Below are 18,901 nucleotides of genomic sequence, written 5' to 3' on the forward strand. Positions count from 1 at the left end.
GTTGCCAGTCTTCGTCTGCTGTACTGCTTTTCTTTTACTTGCACCCCGTGGCTGGAGACGCCATTTCTGTACCAACATCCTAGTTTAGCTCAAGAGGAACTGTAAAAGGATTACAGTATCAAGTATCAAGCAACCAATTTCAATAAACTTGCTTAAAAAATATGTTTTGAGCCCTGATTCCAATGATAAGTACTTCTGTTTTGTTAGCATCCATCTTCAGGTAGTTACTGACCATCCATTGTTTGAGGTCGATACAACATTTCTCAATGGTAATAACAATGTCACATCTTTAGATGTTGGAGACTCCAGCACGGTATCATCTGCATAAAAGTGGCAATTTAGGCCATGTTTACAAATCACATTACCTATGGAAAGCATTTATAGATTAAACAGTCATGCTCATCAGCTAAAACAACTACTGCTAAACAAATCAAAAGCATGACCACAAAGGTTGATTTGTCTCACATCAGTGCAGTTTACCAACAATGTCAGAAGCACAAGCAGCAACCCAGAACAACACCTCACCAAATTGTATCTCCTTAATGCAGACAGGCCATCATTCAACACATGCCACAACTAGGGGAAACTACCCAAATGTTGGCACAAGCCCTCCCAAACCAGTTCAAACAGCTGGTAGGCCCAACTGGTTTCTTTAATGTTTAACTGGTACCTGTTGATTTCTTAACAACTACCAGAAAGTAACTAGTACATGTGGACATTGATTTGTTAAACTGCTCTGAACTGGTTCCTGTGGTTTCCAAAAGAATTAACAATTGACACTATAACTGTTTTCTTCAACTGATACCTGTTGACTCCATAAGAATAACCAGTAAGGTAACTGATGTGTTCAAATGGGTTCAACTGGTTCCCTTTGCAAGTCATAAATTACATATGCTAATTATAAACCAATGGAAATTGGTAACTTGTCAGTAAAAGTCAGATGCAAAACCTTTTAAAGAGTATTTTTGAGGGTAAAGAAAAGTCATGCACATTAGAAATACACGTTTATATTTTATAATGTTTTGATATGTTATCAATTTTAAATATGTACCTCTGTCAGATTTTGTTCCAAATAGGATTTTCTAAGAAGATGCTGCTTTTCCATCTGTAACAAATGTTTTCCAAGTTCAGACCTGCATGGGAAACAATGGAGTAATGACCTTTATACACATAAAGGGGCTTAGAGTAAACAGATACACGCACTGATTTGGGGGACCACACTAAAGCATTTTTTTAAAATTTGTATTCATGTGCATTTTTTTTAATGAAAATATACTTGCACCAAAGAGGTAATAGTTTTATCCTGAAAAGGTTTAATTGCACCAAAAGCATTGCATTACTTTGTGCTTTCTCTCATTGACCAAATTGCGGCATCAATACAGTAAAAATAAGTAATAAAGTCCAAATAATCAGATGTCTGGTGTGTAAGTGTTAAGTGTTAAGATCTGATGTGTCGGTTCAAATAAAATCTTTCAGAGGCAGGACTGGGATAGATAATCAGGCACACAAGACTTGGAAATGGCAGATATGAAATTCCATTTCTTTTAAAAGAGTTTGTCCAAAAAGGTCTTTGCAGATGCCGACGCCGTCTATTAAATGGGGAATATACCAGAGTTTTATATAGCACACATATCTACCAACAATTAGGTACTCTAGGCACTGGTAATTATGTCTATTTTTAAAGACAGGTAAATGAAGTTTATGAGAAATGCGAGACCCATTATCTAGCACCTTTATAAAGGTTTACAAGGTGCTGTGGCGCACATTGCAGCCACTGCCAGAAACACTGGGGCAAACCCGGTGTTTCTTAGGTGTTAATGGGTTCTTTAACACATTAACTGATCAGTTGAGGGTCCCCCCCCCCAAAAAAAAAACAATTGTTTTTTTTTTATGGACAGGGAATATTTTTAGTCAAGTTTACAACAATTCCCAATGATACAATTGAGGTCAATAGTATTTCTTTTGTTGTAACTTTTGGAGAAAGGTAGTTAAAGCCTCATATATATGTACCAGAAAAATTATTACTATCTTCCTCGAACTATGGGTGGGCATTATGACCGCGTTTACACTGGATCCTGCAAGGGGGATTCGAGGGGGAGCTGATCCGGCAAGGATGATCGAAGTCTGCTTAACCGCAAGTGTTAGCAGGATCGAGCCTTTAGCAGGATCGGATCCCCCTTAGCTGAATCCCCCTTTTGGGAAGGATCGGACCCCGCGATTGCGGGATCTGATCCCCCAATTGTTGAATGTAAACGCAATTGGTGGATTGGACCCCGCAATTTGACCCAGCCACATCCTGTCAGTGTAGAAAGGTCCGTGAAAAATATATGTTGTTATTGATGAGTCGCCGGCGCAAAGCCCGCATGAATGCTGCGATGGCTCCCAACGTGGTTCTGTGCACAGCACATATGCGCAGTTGGTACTCGGCCAGAATCAATCCTTGTTTCGTCCACGAGCATGAAAGTGGAGACTGTGTAGTCATAGGCCTGTCTTTCGTAGGGGTTATGTTTAGTCCTTCAAGTGTTTTTCGTTCCAAAATCATTTCTACATTAAGCAGTCTGTTTTTGTATTTTAACGTCCATTTTTTTGTGGGTTTGAACATTATTCTTAGTTAGAAAGTGCCATTTTATTTACGCATTTTCAGCTACTACACCAAAGGGGTTCAGCACAGCTGCTCGATCTACTGCTCGCCATCAACTATTTTTGTGTGTGTTGCGTTTCGTCATCTTCATTGCCATTTTCCCTCCAAAAATTTCTTAAAAACTTCAAACCCTGGTTTGTTTTAGATATTAATTAGTAGTTGGGTGACTCCTGGATCGCAGGGTTACGTTCTCTTTATTTGGAACGGGGCCTTTAACTACACAATCGCCTTAAAATCACTAGCCACAACGTGTTCCCAAATCCGATCATTTGTGCAGTCACGTTTATGCCGATTTTATGTTGTTTCAGTTTGGCGATTTGATTCTCTAAATCTTTTCATATTCCCAATAAATGTTAAAAATTTCGGAGTTAAATCCCGCTAGATTCCTACCTCAATGGTAGAAACAATTGCTCTGCTAAGTGACTTAACTTCATTTGGAAGTCATGACTTATATACGTAACATTACTGCGATGTTATTCTTGGGCTAGTGTGGCATTGCGCGGAGGATGAAGCTAGATTACGACAGTGAGATAGCGATGAACGATATATCTGAATTTTTTGCAGTGCTTAGCGTGCAAAATTGGCCATCTTCTGCGCACACTCAATGACTTTCCTTCCGTTGTAAATGGGGGATTGGAAGGGGATCAGGATCGGGTGTAAACACGGCACCGTTTACTTGCGGTTAGCTTCCCTGTAGTTTTATGCGACCGCAGGATGCGATCCACCTTTGCAGGATCCAGTGTAAACACGGTGTATATTGCAAATGTCCTCCAAGTCCCTTTCACAGCCTGATTAATTTGGTCAGGCACAATATGGTTCACAGAGTATGCTGCTTCAGAGAGTATGACTTGCTGGTCCTTAGCATCACAGTAGTCTGCACACAGATTTGCTCTAAACGTAGATCAAAACTCACCCCCTTTCTTTCAGATCAGCATTTTCTTTGAGTTCTCTATCAAGTTGTGCTTGGAAGGAATACTGCTGATTTTCATAGCGTACTTTGTTGGCCTCATGTCTACGAATAATCTGTATGAAATATTCAAAATTTGAAACAAGCGATATAAGGGTAAATTCACAAATGTAGACAAGGAGAACAACCATCAGTAATCTAGTTGAAATTCCTATGCATTCAGGTTTTACACATATGAATCACAACTCCCTCTGGTATTAAACTCCTGAACTCAAGAAACAGCGGCCGCTTGAAATGCGCCCACTAGCTAAAATATTTGTGTGCTTACCGGTACGTACGAGATGTGTAATGCAAGTGAGCAGACAATTTTATACCACAATTTTCAGCCTTAATATAAACCACATACAGTAAACTCCGGCTAAACCGACATCATACAACTCGTCAAATCACTCAAGTCGGCCGTCTGACTAAAGTCCCAATAGTCCGTAATGCATTTCCATTGAATTTTATAGTCCTAAGTCGGCTTTTACAAGTCGCCATTTTGCTCAAGTCGTCCTGTTACTCTCGGTCCCCTTTCCATAAAAAGCATTACAAAATCCTTTGTGTAAGTCGGCATTCAACAAATCACGCATTGGCATCGACTTCCTGTACTGCTGTTGGCAAAATGTCGAGTGAAAAGTGGTTTTGCGCGGCCCGTGATCGCTGCATGCATCGGTGTTGAAAAAGGGTGTCCTACTGCATACCACTACGCAGCGCAATAGGATCTTTGCTGCATACACAGCATAATGCATCGTGAGCATATCAATACCCCCCTCTAGGCTGTACGCATGCGCTCTGTCCATTTTGGGGGTCGTCTTATTGAATGACCAGTGCTGCAGTCAATGCGTGCGTGGTATATACTGGACCACGCACGCGTTTAATTCGTTACTGTGCACGTACACATGTATCGTGGTCTCCACTCTCAATACCCCAAACGTGATGATACAATTCAAGGATTAATTTGCTGGATTCAACTCAAGCAATAAGGAGATAATCCAGGGTAAATCGAAGCCAATTAGTGCAATGAATCATGTGTGCAAAAGACCATTCATGTAAGTCGGCAAAATGAGCATATATCGGCATTCGCGTAAGTCGTCACAAATTGGGTGCCGAGAGTGCCAGTTTAGCCGGAGTTTACTGTATTTAGTTTCTCTATTTCAAAGACAGTTTCAATACACACAATCTAAAATAATGTTTTTTTCATACAGGAAACTGTTTTAAAACACACCAATTTCAAAGAATATCACTAAACAAAAGCAGAAATGTATTGTCCTGATTCAAGGGCTACATGTATGTATTTTTACAGGTCAGTTTTAAACACAGATGCCACCAATATATCAATAAAAAGCCTGAAACACTACTAAAACAACCTGAAACTACCCTTACCCCCTTTCAAAAATGTGTTTTCTGGATGTTTCAGACCAAATCCAACACTTTTAATTTGTCACATTTTTTGAAAAAAAAACCCCTGCATTCAGGTTAAAACCTGAAAAGTGGCATCTCTGTAACCAATTTTCGTCGGGTGGCTTAAAACAATATAGCATGCTCTCAACCGATACACTGTCCCAGGTATTTATTTTGAGAAGCGATTGACTTGGGAGCATAAAGCAAGCAACAGACATTAACAACAACGGAACACTCCTTCCTTTATTAAGAGGGATACGCCAAGAAACGGATACATACTTTTCCCCAAAAAAATGATCCAGTGCATGTCAAGTGAACCTAAGAGCATACAGCAAGTAACATGGTCTGAATGATTATCGATTGGAAGGTACAACCCTCCGACACAGAAACTAGCCATTTTGGGGACCCAATTTTGTTTATTACCTTTTGGGGACCCAATTTTGTTAATTACCTTTACTTTTACTGGCCAACTGCTGCCCTGGAAAACTTCCCACGCGCCCAGGAAAACTGACCAGGTCACTTTTCCCGAGACGATAAGTCCAGTGCGCACAGTGCGAGTCGGTAAAAGCGGCTCAGGAAAGCGTACATCCGGCCCGAGCGCCCTGTTATGCATACAGAGACCGCACATCCTGCACGTGCAGTGGCCGAAAATTTTGTAGAAACACGCTGCGGTGTATCATCAAGTCCGAGCGGTAAAATCTCGTTAAAATATATATTTCAACGGACAAATACATACACAGTGTCAAGATGAAATAATATCGTGTAAACGATTATGTTGTGCATGCAAATGGCGTATGAAATATTACTGTGCGTATCGGCAGCTGAAAATGTGATCGGCAATTTGTTTTCTGTGTATGGTGAGTCATTATACTGACACTGTGACAGCTCAGTTACTTCTCCCACGCGGTCTGGGTAAATTTTCCCGTGTCGAAAGTCCAAGTGCGGACAGTGGTCACATTTGACCATTTCTCATTTTACCATCGTCTCGGTAAAACCTTCCCAAAAAAAAGTCCAGTGCGGACACGGCTTAACTGTCCGCACTGGACTTTTTTTGGTCAAACTAACCGAGACTATGGGTACTTTTCCCATTTTAAGTCCAGTGCGGACAGCCTAGGACGTTTTCCTCTCGGTTACTTTTCCCGAGTCCAGCGGTTACTTTTACTGGCCAACTGCTGCCCAGGAAAACTTCCCACGCGCCCAGGAAAACTGACCAGGTCACTTTTCCCGAGACGATAAGTCCAGTGCGGACAGTGCGAGTCGGTAAAAGCGGCTCAGGAAAGCGTACATCCGGCCCGAGCGCCCTGTTATGCATACAGAGACCGCACATCCTGCACGTGCAGTGGCCGAAAATTTTGTAGAAACACGCTGCGGTGTATCATCAAGTCCGAGCGGTAAAATCTCGTTAAAATATATATTTCAACGGACAAATACATACACAGTGTCAAGATGAAATAATATCGTGTAAACGATTATGTTGTGCATGCAAATGGCGTATGAAATATTACTGTGCGTATCGGCAGCTGAAAATGTGATCGGCAATTTGTTTTCTGTGTACGGTGAGTCATTATACTGACACTGTGACAGCTCAGTTACTTCTCCCACGCGTCTGGGTAAATTTTCCCGTGTCGAAAGTCCAAGTGCGGACAGTGGTCACATTTGACCATTTCTCATTTTACCATCGTCTCGGTAAAACCTTCCCAAAAAAAAGTCCAGTGCGGACACGGCTATAGTCTCGGTTAGTTTGACCAAAAAAAGTCCACTGCGGACAGGGCTTTAGTCGTCCAACGACTGTATTTCAGTCGTTTCTTTCTTCTTCTTCTTTCCAATTATCAGGTGACCAAATGCGGTCACATGATCAAATTTATCAAATTTTTAAAATGGCAATAACTCATAAACTAATCAGCCGATTTTCAAACAAACTTGGTCAAATGAAACCTGGACACGTGCCCTTCTTAGCCACATTCATAAAACCTGGCCAATGGTCATCTGATGGTCACTAGTGGTCATTTAATGAAAATCTACAAAATGCTTTTTCTCCCACAGTTTTGACCGAATTAATGTGAAACTTGGTCAGTTACATCTTTGGACCATGCCTCATATAGGGTGTACACAGAATTTAGCCAGTGGTCACCTAACGGTCAGTAAGGGTCATTTTTTCAGCTGATTGCATAACACTATGTGCAATGAAGAAACACAGATATGGCAGGTTTTGTTAATCGGCTGGTAGGCGGCCAGTTCTCATGCATTGCGTGTATTCGAGGAAACAGATTTATGGCAAGTTTTGTATAAACTTGGTTAGCATACACTACGTGCATTGGGGGAAACACAGATATGGCAAGTTTTGTTATCAGCTGGGTGGGGGCAGTTCGCGTGCATAACTTAAGTATTCGAGGAAACGGAGTGATGGCAGGTTTTGTTTGATAAACTTGCACGGTTAGCATACACTACGTGCAACGTGTGAAAAACAGATATGACAGGTTTGGTTATTGGCATGACTACGTACGCTGCATATTCAAAAGTACGAAGGCCAATAACCCTTTAAACTCAGCCTTAATTTTGAGGTTTTGAATAAGTAAAATTCTGGAACCTTTTTCATTAGTATTTTTTATTTTGTCTGGGTAAGTTATATACCAACTGAAAGGTTGTGAGCTAGGCAATCGACAATTTTGGAAAAAAGATCAAAATGTGAACCCCCTCTCAATGGCGGCCATTTTAAAATCCCCCCCCACAGAAGTGTGGTTGGGGTCTACGAACGAATACTTACCTGTAGAGCAACACTACTTATGCATATTCCCCCTACCGGCAGGTATTTTCGCTAAGAGTTATATACAATAGCGCCCTCCGGCGCCCTACCCATAACACCCCGCGGCATGCGTGCCTCGTGAGCGTCCTCTTTTCTCGAGCGCTAAGTCGGAATACAACAAAGTATCCAAGGCATCGAGAAGAGTGGGGTAGGAGGGAGGGATGCTCTACAGGTAAGTATTCGTTCGTAGACCCCAACCACACTTCTGTGGGGGGGGGGAGTCTACTTCACTCTACTTACCTGTAGAGCAACACTACTTATGCATAGACTAGCACCGTCAAGGAGGTGGGTCAAGCGAGATGCTATTGTGCTTTCACAGGGGCACGTAACAATACGCGTAAACCCTGGATGGGCCCGTCGCTCCACATGTGGGTGGACAAGGCAGCCCAAAAAGGTCGGCATGATAAAGACATTAGTCATAATGGTAGCCTCAACATGCCAACAGAGATGTGATCCCCTTGGGAATCACACGTAATGAATTACAGCCCACCGATACCTACACATAAGAGTTCGGTGGGGCACACAAAATAAGAATTATCATGAAAGGCAAAACATCATGACATGGTACATATAGAAACTATAATATGCACATGTACATGTACAGAGTTCAATAAAGAATCAGAGTTAGGAGACACCAATGCTGGGGAGGTCTCCGGTCTGAAAATGTCTTGAGAACATGGTGGGGCTCAGTCAGTCGCCCTCAACACTGTTCTCCCATGCTCTGCCTTTTATTTTGTGCATGCGGACCAATCACACGGATTCTGCCGTTGATATGTCCGTGGTTTCATGGATGACCGTAGCCAACCTTCAGGCAATCTTGTCATGAAAGCCTGCAGGTATGGTGGGGTCACCATGATAAATACATGTCATGAAAGGCCTGCCTGTATGGCAGGGTCGTCATGACAAAAAAAAACATGTCACGAGAAGCCTGCTTGTATGGCAGGGTTGTCATGACAACTACGTGTCGCGAGAAGCCTGTTGGTATGGCAGGGTTGTCGTGACAATTACATTTGTAACTGCAAGTGACCGATTCAAAGCGTCCCAGTGCAGCTAATGTACGACGTTTAAGTCATGATTGGTACCAAAAATTCTCCGTCTGGACAAGAATGATTTGATGCCCGGAACAAAGACGTCCGGAGGCCCAGAGGGCTCTGACAGTCCTTAGTATAAATCCCTCCTTAGGAAGCAGACATCAAGTCATGATCAGCACCAAAATTCGCTGTCTGAAACGGACAAGAATCATTTGATGCCCAGAACAAAGACATCCGGAGGCAAAGAGGACTCCGACCGTCTTAGCTCAAAAAACCTTCCTTAGGGATCAGACGCCAAAGTCATGAGCGGCACCAACATTTTCCATCTGGAATGGACAATGATTTGATGCCTAGAACAAAGATGTCCGGAGGTAAAGAGGACTCCGACATTCTTAGTTAAAAAACAAAAATCCTCCCGTAGGAATCGGATGGGCACACTCGGTTCCCATCAGATGTGGTCCGTCTCCATTATACAGAAAACAGTTCTTTACTACATGTATACCAAGAAGTAACAACTGCTTACAAAACAGAAAAGAAAAAAGACAACCGTAGGAACCAATGAAACAGATGTGAAATTGTTCACTGGTTCACAGAACTCTAAAGATCTCTATAACACTTTTGGATAAGAAGGTGTTGAAGAGGTCCTGCAATTCAGGGGTGTTTACATCCCCTTAAGTTAACTGACACGGACGTTCAAATGACTAACATTAAGTAATCTACTGTCATGTTAGAAGTCCCTCAAGTGCAGGCTGTAAAAGCCATAGCTTGTTTGAGAAAGGTCTGATGTGAACAGGAGAGCATTACAGCATCCAGTACATCAGGAGAAATTCCTGCGGAGCTGGGTGAAGGAAACCCAAGCTGTGCTGGAACAGAATATTGTTCTGCTCGGAAGAGCATTTGTACCTCCAACTGGTGAACTAAGGGAATGGTTATAACCCTGGAAAACCAATCAATGAGGTCAACATGGAGTTAAGAAGAGGACCTTGTCATCCTTCTGCTCCAGTTGATTAAGTACCCGATGGATAAGAGGAAGACGACAGGAAGGTGTATATAAGTAGCCTGTCCGTCTTCATCACCATCGTATTCGCGTGCCATGTACATGTATAGGGATCAGGAACCCTCAGGCATTAGCCTGGAAATCTGTGACTAGTTCATGAAACAAGTCAGATTGACATGTGGTTAGTTGTCCTTGCTTGGGAGGAGGACCGTCGAAAGCAAGAAGCTATGAGGAAAAAACCCCAATGGGGTATTTCTCAAGTGAGTGTACACAGGTGTGCAGGCTGCCTGCCCACCTGGTCGTCGATGTAAACTACAACTGTGTCAAAGTCACATCGAACCAGGATCATCTGGCACAACACCGAATATAGAAGTAACATCGCAGTTTCTCCGAGACTGCCAGCATCTCAAGTATGTTAATGGAACTTGAATGATGCTCAAACAGGGCTTCACCAATCCGCCACTAGATGCGTGTGGCTGGCAGTTAACTGGCAGGGTAACATGTTCGCCATGACAGTTAATGAATTAGGCTGCAATCTGTGAGAGGCCCACCCTTGTGAGGTTGGCAACGCCGAACCACAGGAGGTACTGCACAAGTCAGGTCATGGCCTGCACTGAATGCAGTGAGGACTGGGCCGATACAAGCAAATAGGTGAATGCCACCAATCTTTGTTTCCACGGCGCAGTCATATCGCCTTTACTATCTGAGCATAGGCCAGGAGTGAGGCGGAAAAACTGGCTGGATGGAGCCACCATGAAGTTGCAGCGAGAATTTTTGTTTGAAAACCGCGAAATTCTCAGTGCTCTGGCCTGAAAATGAGTTGCAGTTGTGTACCCTTCAGGCCAGGGCTCATTCCCCATGCTGATGTGTTAGACAGTCGACTAAATCTCATCAACATCTTTCCAAGGGAAATACAAGACGGGCGCAACACTGTGCTGGCCCGATGTTATTGATGTCAGCCTCAAAGTCTCTTTGACGAGCTCCTACGAGACGGATGGGTGGAGGTCGTCATGAGTCAGGTAGGTCACTTATGGAAATTATCAAAACAACTGAAGCCGAATCGAAATCGTTGTTACATTATCCTACGTGGCATGGCGTACAGCAAATGTTGCTAGCACGGCCACACAAAATCATCTGGGCCAACTTCAAGAGGTATGCAGTTGAGAAAACAAACAACTGTTTGTTCTTCACCTGCGCTGGCCCACATGTAGTCGACATCGACCAATATGGATGTAAACATCGATATGCACCGCAAAAGAAAGATCTTTGTCCGTTAAAAATTTAAAAGGTGGGACTCGAATCTTTGGCGGGCGCACTTTGACGGGAGAAACAGTTCATCAATCATGTTATCCCGGCGGGCCAAGATTGTTAGGGTCTGCACTCGTGTAAAATTATAGAGTACTGAGTGCAGACTGTGAAATTGATAAAGAAAATAGCGGTCAACACGTCCGCTAAGACTGTCAAGTCAAGATTAAAACATTAAACCTAATGTACTTCATGAGGGTAAAGAGGGAGGCTGAACGCGTATCGCCGAACCCACTTTATTATTTCACTGCAAAGTGTATTCAAGCTTCTGCGAGTATTATTTACGAAGAGCCGCTTGAATAATGGGGTCCCTCTACTGCTGGCAGCTTGTACTTAGCTGCATTGAAGAGGGAAGATGTGACAACAACAACAAAAATACCGAATTTCGCTAACGGAAAACGGTAATGATCACATTATTGCTTGAAGAGCAGCAAGCAGTTTGAATACAGGCACAATCTTTCGAATGTGGTCCACAACATGCCTGCAAGAGTTGAATAGACCCCGTAAACGAGAGCCGTAAAACACATCTGAAGGGACGAGTTGCACACGGCCACAGTCAGCTGTTGAACAACTCCCTCGGAGACAATGGACAGTGTATATACACAAGTAATGCACACATGTACGATGTACATAAAAAATGTAGCGATCTCAGTACAGCAAGAAACACCGCCGCACGGCTAAGCACCGTGCGGCGTGTCCCATTGTCCTTGAGTCACCCAACCGTGATTAATGTAGAGGGCTACAGAGTTCACGGCTCGCAACTGAACGAAGACGGACGTTTCATTAACGTGCCCGCCTGGCAATACATGAACATGTACGTGTATAAAACGTATACATGTACATGTATGACCGATAATAAAGCCGAGAACAATTGCAAGGCTTGTAATGAGTGGGCCGAAAAACCGAGTCCTCATCCCGGTATCGTATGCCGCGGTGGGATCGGTGCAATAAACTCGGCCGGATTAGAAAAATAATAAAGCCGTTCCCGCCTGAGAAATGGACACCACTTTGTCCGTTGTCGATGTTGTTTCACATTTGATCCAACGGAGGTATGGGGAACACCTTGTCATTGTTAGATTTGGAGCCCGTCCTGCGCTAGCCCCATAATGTGGCCAGTTTACTGGACTGCCTCCGTAAACATAGGCCACACGTCCGCCATCTTGGAATCTGACTCGCCGAAATTTTGAAAGTGATTTCCACATTGCGACTTCAAACCCAGTTCATTTATGCTTTAAAAATACACTTACCCTCTTAATAACAAAATTAGAACCTGCTGCCAGTGTCAGTTGCCCAGCTGCTGCGTAATTTACGACATTTTCTGGACCATTCTTGGCAACTTGGTCCAACCGTGGAGCTATCTCCATGGTCCAACTGAACAATGCCCTCGCGCAGATCGTTCACCTGTCAATCACGCGCACGTGCAGGACGCACGCCGCAGGCCCAGTGGTAGTCCGGTTCCCAGACCAAAAGATTCTGACTATTCCTGATCCTAGGAATAGTCAGAATCTTTTGGTCTGGGAACCGGACTACCACTGGGCCTGCGGCGTGCGTCCTGCACGCGTGATTGACAGGTGAACGATCTGCGCGAGGGCATTGTTCAGTTGGACCATGGAGATAGCTCCACGGTTGGACCAAGTTGCCAAGAATGGTCCAGAAAATGTCGTAAATTACGCAGCAGCTGGGCAACTGACACTGGCAGCAGGTTCTAATTTTGTTATTAAGAGGGTAAGTGTATTTTTAAAGCATAAATGAACTGGGTTTGAAGTCGCAATGTGGAAATCACTTTCAAAATTTCGGCGAGTCAGATTCCAAGATGGCGGACGTGTGGCCTATGTTTACGGAGGCAGTCCAGTAAACTGGCCACATTATGGGGCTAGTCCTGCGCTTGATTTGAAAATTGTTGTGATCGGGCGGAGGGGGCTCATCGGCGGAGGGTAATTTAAGTACCCGTGTAATGTCCCTCTGCAGCAAACGGAGTATCGTTTCCTCGATGGACAGCCATTGTAACCGGTCTGATTCTCCGTCATTATCGGATGAATCAGCCGAATGCGAAGGCCAAAATGACCCCGATGACTGAGAGCCGTCTGGAGGGGCTAGTTGTACAGAACCACGCGGTGGTGGCTGGGCAACACCCTCGGAGATAATATACATAATATTATGCAGATGGTGAAGACTAAACACAAGCGGGAATCCTGGCGCACGGCTAACTGTGTGCGGTAGGTCCCGTTGTCTCTGGACCACGCGACCGTGTTCCACGGCCGGCGAATGTGAAGTCCCGTTCGCCGTAGGCCGGGCTTCCGGTATAGCGCGCAACCATGTGTGGTATACATGAACATGTATGAACATGTGGCTTTTTTTTTTTTTTTTTTTTCATTTTTGTACATGTACCTCGTTGTGCTTGGGCCACGCAATCGTGACCAATGAATGACGACTATGAAGCATTCACTGCAGATAAAGACTCCAGGAGCACGGCTATCTGTGCAGTAAGTCCCTTTGTTCACGGGTCACCCAAGCGTGACCGGTGACTGAAGACTGTGATGCGGGCCCAACGACCGATGGTTGTGGGCCGTAGTCCACTGCTGCAGGGGGGCCCCCAATAGGGCCCGCCCGGCGGCCTGCCGACATAGCCGATAGCGTATCGGAAATCGACTGAAAAGCCAGCAGGAAATCTGCTCTAGAAACCGCGTCCTCCCCCCGGGAGCGTTTGCCCCGGCGGGACCGGTCAGAGGAGTCGTCAGACCCCGAAGAAGAACGGTGCAATCGACGTGCAGCCTTTTTCTTCTTATTCTTCTTTTTAGAAGAACGGCCCCGAGGTGTGTCCGAGGAAAATCGGAAGACACCTGGGGCACCGGGACCCCCGAACAACGGAAAAAATCCGATGACGAGAGTAGTCCCTCTGAGTGAGCTAGCACGGGGGCCGTCGGCCCGGGACCCCCCGGGGCGACCGGCTCCGTATCGCTCATAATGCACCCGGCCGACAGCGCCTCAGGCCCCGTGGGCTGAGCGAGCGCTGGACGGACCGGTAGCCCGTGCAATAGCCCATCCCGACAACCAGTGGTGTTCGGCACTGTGTCGGGAGGGCACGGGTGACTAGAGCCCACCGAAGTGTGACGGCTAGTCCCCTCGGGCTGCCCCGTGATCGGGGGAGGGCTAGGTGCCAAAGCGGCGCTCGTTGCCGAGCCACGCTTGCCCTGACGGCCCTTCTTAGGCTTTGCTCCGGCACAGGAGATATGTTTTAGGGGAACCTTGCCGGAGTGTGCCTTTAGTTTGGGTGTTCCGCCCGAGTTGACCGGAGAAGGTGACCGAGGTCCCCTTAACTGATCGGCGGAACTGCCAACTCCCCCAGCCGACTGTGGCTGAGGGTGCCGGACGAGAGACTGCTGCCGCGGTAACGACGGAGCGTTAACGGCAGAGTCCCCCGAGAACTCGGTCCGTCCCGTGGGAGAACTATTCCCTCCGGTTAGTGACAGATCGGCCCTCCCCAAACGCTTCATATTTATGAAATAAACGAAACCAAGAAGATGATGAAACTCTACAAACTAATGATTACTAACTCTTTTATTAAATACTTCTCTTAAACGCAAAAAAGGGTAGTAAATGACGAGGCAAACAGCGAGCTATTTCACGCACGTCCTACCCGACCTGCCGCTAAGAGAAAAGAGGACGCTCACGAGGCACGCATGCCGCGGGGTGTTATGGGTAGGGCGCCGGAGGGCGCTATTGTATATAACTCTTAGCGAAAATACCTGCCGGTAGGGGGAATATGCATAAGTAGTGTTGCTCTACAGGTAAGTAGAGTGAAGTAGACACCTAAATTTTGGGTTGTTTTAATCAATTTTTGTGGATTTTTGGTAAAAAAAATATGAAAACAAACTGCTAGGAGACTTTTGAATGCATCCTTACTATAATTCCAGGAATCTGTGTGTGTGTGTGTGTGTGTGTGTCTGTCTGTCTGTATTTCGATTATCTCCAGAAATGGGCGCCGTGTGAAGTTGAAAATCAGCGGGTGTATTGTTTGGGACATCAGAATGTGCAGTGCCAAGTTTGAAGTGGTTTGGATGAGCGGTTCTCGAAAAACTGCAAAAAAGCAGCATTTTTCTGAGGCAAACGTGGCAGCATATATATATAGCTTAGAACATAACACCACGCACTGCTGTTCTTTTCCATTATTTACGTCATGTAAAGCTAAAGCGTGCGTGCGCAATATGACGCAACACCACGCGTGCGTATGGCGCCACTGAGTTGTGTGATGTCACATTAACACTGCACGCGTGTACGTGTGCAAAGAGCTAGCTGACCTTCACTGGGGGGGCTATTCCATTACCAACAATGGAATAAACAATAGCACCATTTTTTTTCTACGTTTTCCTACTATAATTCCGTCCACATTAACGAGAAGTTCTCAAAAACGCTGCAAGCACACATTAAAAAATGTACGTTCAACCTGTGAGTGTACGTGTGCATTCAACCTGTAAAAACAACACCATTGAATTGGGTGCGTTGTTTGCACGAGAAGCTCTCAAAAATGCTGCAAGCAACCAATACCAGGGGCCAAGCAATTGCCCTTCCCAAACATGCACATTTTAGACGGGCACTGCACTAGTCACTACAAAATACGACTCTCACTTCATGAGAAAACACCTCAGAGAGCAATTGTATCCATTTATAGTTGTCATAGTAACCAACCCAAAATGACACAAATAGTGCACTTTTGGTGCAAAATGTATGAATTGAGGTATTTCACACTATCTTTTATTCACTATTCCATGAGACCAAAAATTATTAATTTTTGTATAAAAATACATATAAATGCCTTCCACTGAGTTATTGGAAAATGTTTCCTTGCATAAATAGTGACATAGCATTTAGAATATTGTTCAATGATTATCATGGCAACGAAAAATATTGGGAAGATATTACGTGCATCACTGTACGTGTACCTACTACATACATCGCATGACGTTCAGAATGTCTGCACTGCTGTCCAGGTCTCCTTTCTCATCATTTACGTTGCCCAAATCAAGAAGATTTAAAACATCTTTGTCAACCAAGTTCCTCTTGGGTTGTACTTTGTTATCTGCATTTTTTTTAGGAGTTTCCCCGGGCAGATTTAGGCAGAAATTAGGGCAAAAGAAGTGACAAAGAGCGTACTTGAATTCACTGTACCAGTACATGTACATGACGAATGTAAAGGGTCATAACAAACCATGCGTGGTAAACAACATGGGTCGGGCGTCTTTTTCACTTCACCTGTGAAAGCGTAACGTTCAGATACAAAAACAAATGACACCATTGGGTAGCCAGTCTATAAAGCTAAAAAAAATGGTATCAAACATGAGTCAAAAGAGGGCAGGAAACGCAAAATACAATACTCACAAATTTTCGATTGCCGGCGATCGATTTTACACAGGACTGAGTTGAAAGGGATAAACAACACTATCGCTGTGATTAATTTTTTATGTTTAAGGCAGATTCATCTACAGAGATTACCATACATGTATTAAGTTTCATGTATTTTCTCGGCGGGCGTAATGTCAAAATCAGTTAATGGTTTAGACCAAGCGTTTTTGAAAGTACGCCGAGTCAGTTCAGACCATATAGAATAAAGAAAAGATGTGCAGACGAACCCTTAAAGCGGCTATTAAGGCTGATATCCGTGCTTCGGGAAGCACATTAGCTCTAGTCATACATTGTACCGTGTGTGGGACCGTATAGCCCCTGCAATGTCATATGATAAGACACCTCAGTCCCCCTTTTTAGGAGCTGTTAGACAAAACCAATCAAAGAGGACTGTGAGCACAGTCCTTTGATAGTTTTCCACACTTGTAAAATTACACACAATTTATTTTCTCTAACATGAAAATTGATTCTGGTGCAAGGAGTGAATTGAAATATATCTTAATAGTTGGGTGGAAGAAGGGGGTATCATGCACCCTCGGATATCAACTTCTAATCAACGTCTCTATGACTTGCTATGTTAAACAATTCAAAAAAGTCCCATGTATTGTTTTTATGCAAATTAGTGCCGCCATTACCGAAAAATCTATTTTTCACTATATCTTAGCTAATATTGCAAATAACTGAATGAATAAGGTGTCTAAACCCATGTTTTCAAGGTCAGAGATCACAATAAAACTATTCTGGAAGTGACCACAAATGTCTGTGGTATAGGAATATGCAAATTAGTGCCGCTAATACCGAAAAATCATGTTTTTGGCATATCTCTGCCAATATAGCACATAACTTCGCAAGTATGGTGTCTAAACCTATGTTTTGAGGGTCATGTATCATCAGGAGACCATTCAGAAAGTAACCATGTGTGTCCTTGGCAGGTAAATATGTCAATTCTAAAGTGCCGATTTATCAGAAATTTGATTTTTAGCCAATATCTCAGCTAATATTGCAGCTATAATGTTGACAGATGGGTTTTTGATCAGCAGTAATGATCAAAGTCATCATATTCAAAATAAACTGTAATATTGGCTGAAATTGAATGAAATATTGGCTGAAAATCAAATTTGTGATAAACCGGCAATTTAGAATTTACATTTGTTCATGCCAAAGACACATAGTTCCTTCGTGAATGGTCTTCTATTGATACCTGACCCTAAAAACATTGGTTTAGACACCTTACTTGTGTAGTTATGTGCAATATTGGCCAAGATATTGGCTAAAAATATGATTTCTGATAAATCGACACTTGATAATTTACATATTTTCATGCCAAAAACACACATAGTTACTTCGGGAATGGTCTTCTAATGATACTTGACCCTCAAAACATGGGTTAAGACACCTTAGTGAAAAATTGATTTTTCGGTAATGGCAGCACTAATTTGCATAAAACAATACGTGGGACATTTTTTGAATTTTTTAACATAGCAAATCATTATCTACGCATTTTCTCTGACCTAGAGACATTGATTAGAAATTGATTTCCGAGGGTGCACGATACCGCCTTTTTCCAACTAAACTATAAGAGTTGTCCATTACATACCTTTCTGATATCAGACAGTTCATTTTCACTGATGACCACTTCTTCTTTCAGTACATCCAGCTCTTTCCTCTTTGCCATATTTGCCTCTTTTTGTCTTTTGGTTTTCTTAGTTGTGTCATGCTGAAAAAAAAGTTCAAAAAATTTCAAAAGAAAAACCATCCTCACTAGCCAGGGTAGTATGTATGTCATAAGACTACCCTGGCAAACCAAGTCAACATATTTACTATGTATTGACACTCGTTGTCAACCAATCAGATTGTCTGCGTAGTCTTTTGACATTTCCCTATGCACTGAATATTTAAGATCTACAAGGTCATTTCTGTTGAGCTTGGTAAATGTAGCCTTTTGGTGCAATTCAAGTGATTCAAAATGCAGTGCGCCACCAAGAGTTTGCCATGGAGAGTCCATTTTTCAAGTTTACGGTCGACAAAACATGGCCCATTTGAATGAGTGTCAGTAGACAATTTGAGCTAATTTGTTATAGATTGGGGCATAGCGTTCTGCTGCCTTACAAAAAACACTATATTGGTAAAAAGAAAACAAAAGGGCAAACATATACTCGAATCATATGCTTACGAAACTACTGACCGCAAAAAACTAACAATTTCAAATGTCCTGCGCTGCGAATTGTCGACCATATCCCACAATGCACTGGGAAATATGAACTTGCCATGGCAAACTCTTGGTGGCACACTGCATTGTGAATAGCCCAAATTGTTTGTAGGCCACAAAATATGGTGGCTGTTGTGTATGTACATGTATGAGCTTTTTTTTCCC

At 43.6% G+C, this 18,901-nt stretch overlaps 1 protein-coding gene across 1 annotated transcript in view; it reads right to left on the reverse strand.

Annotated features, from left to right (window-relative positions):
- The window catches only part of LOC119743107 (coiled-coil domain-containing protein 175-like), a 254,808-nt gene that overhangs the window by 156,787 nt on the left and 79,120 nt on the right, over nt 1-18,901 (reverse strand). The window contains exons 8-10 of the mRNA XM_038219464.1: nt 18,125-18,244; nt 3,555-3,664; nt 1,052-1,133 (exon numbers count right to left, since the gene is read on the reverse strand). Coding sequence (XP_038075392.1) covers nt 1,052-1,133; nt 3,555-3,664; nt 18,125-18,244 — 312 coding nt within the window. The remainder of the gene's footprint in view (nt 1-1,051; nt 1,134-3,554; nt 3,665-18,124; nt 18,245-18,901) is intronic.

Source organism: Patiria miniata, unplaced genomic scaffold (genome assembly GCF_015706575.1).
Source record: "Patiria miniata isolate m_02_andy unplaced genomic scaffold, ASM1570657v1 HiC_scaffold_11, whole genome shotgun sequence".
Taxonomy (NCBI): Eukaryota; Metazoa; Echinodermata; class Asteroidea; order Valvatida; family Asterinidae; genus Patiria; species Patiria miniata.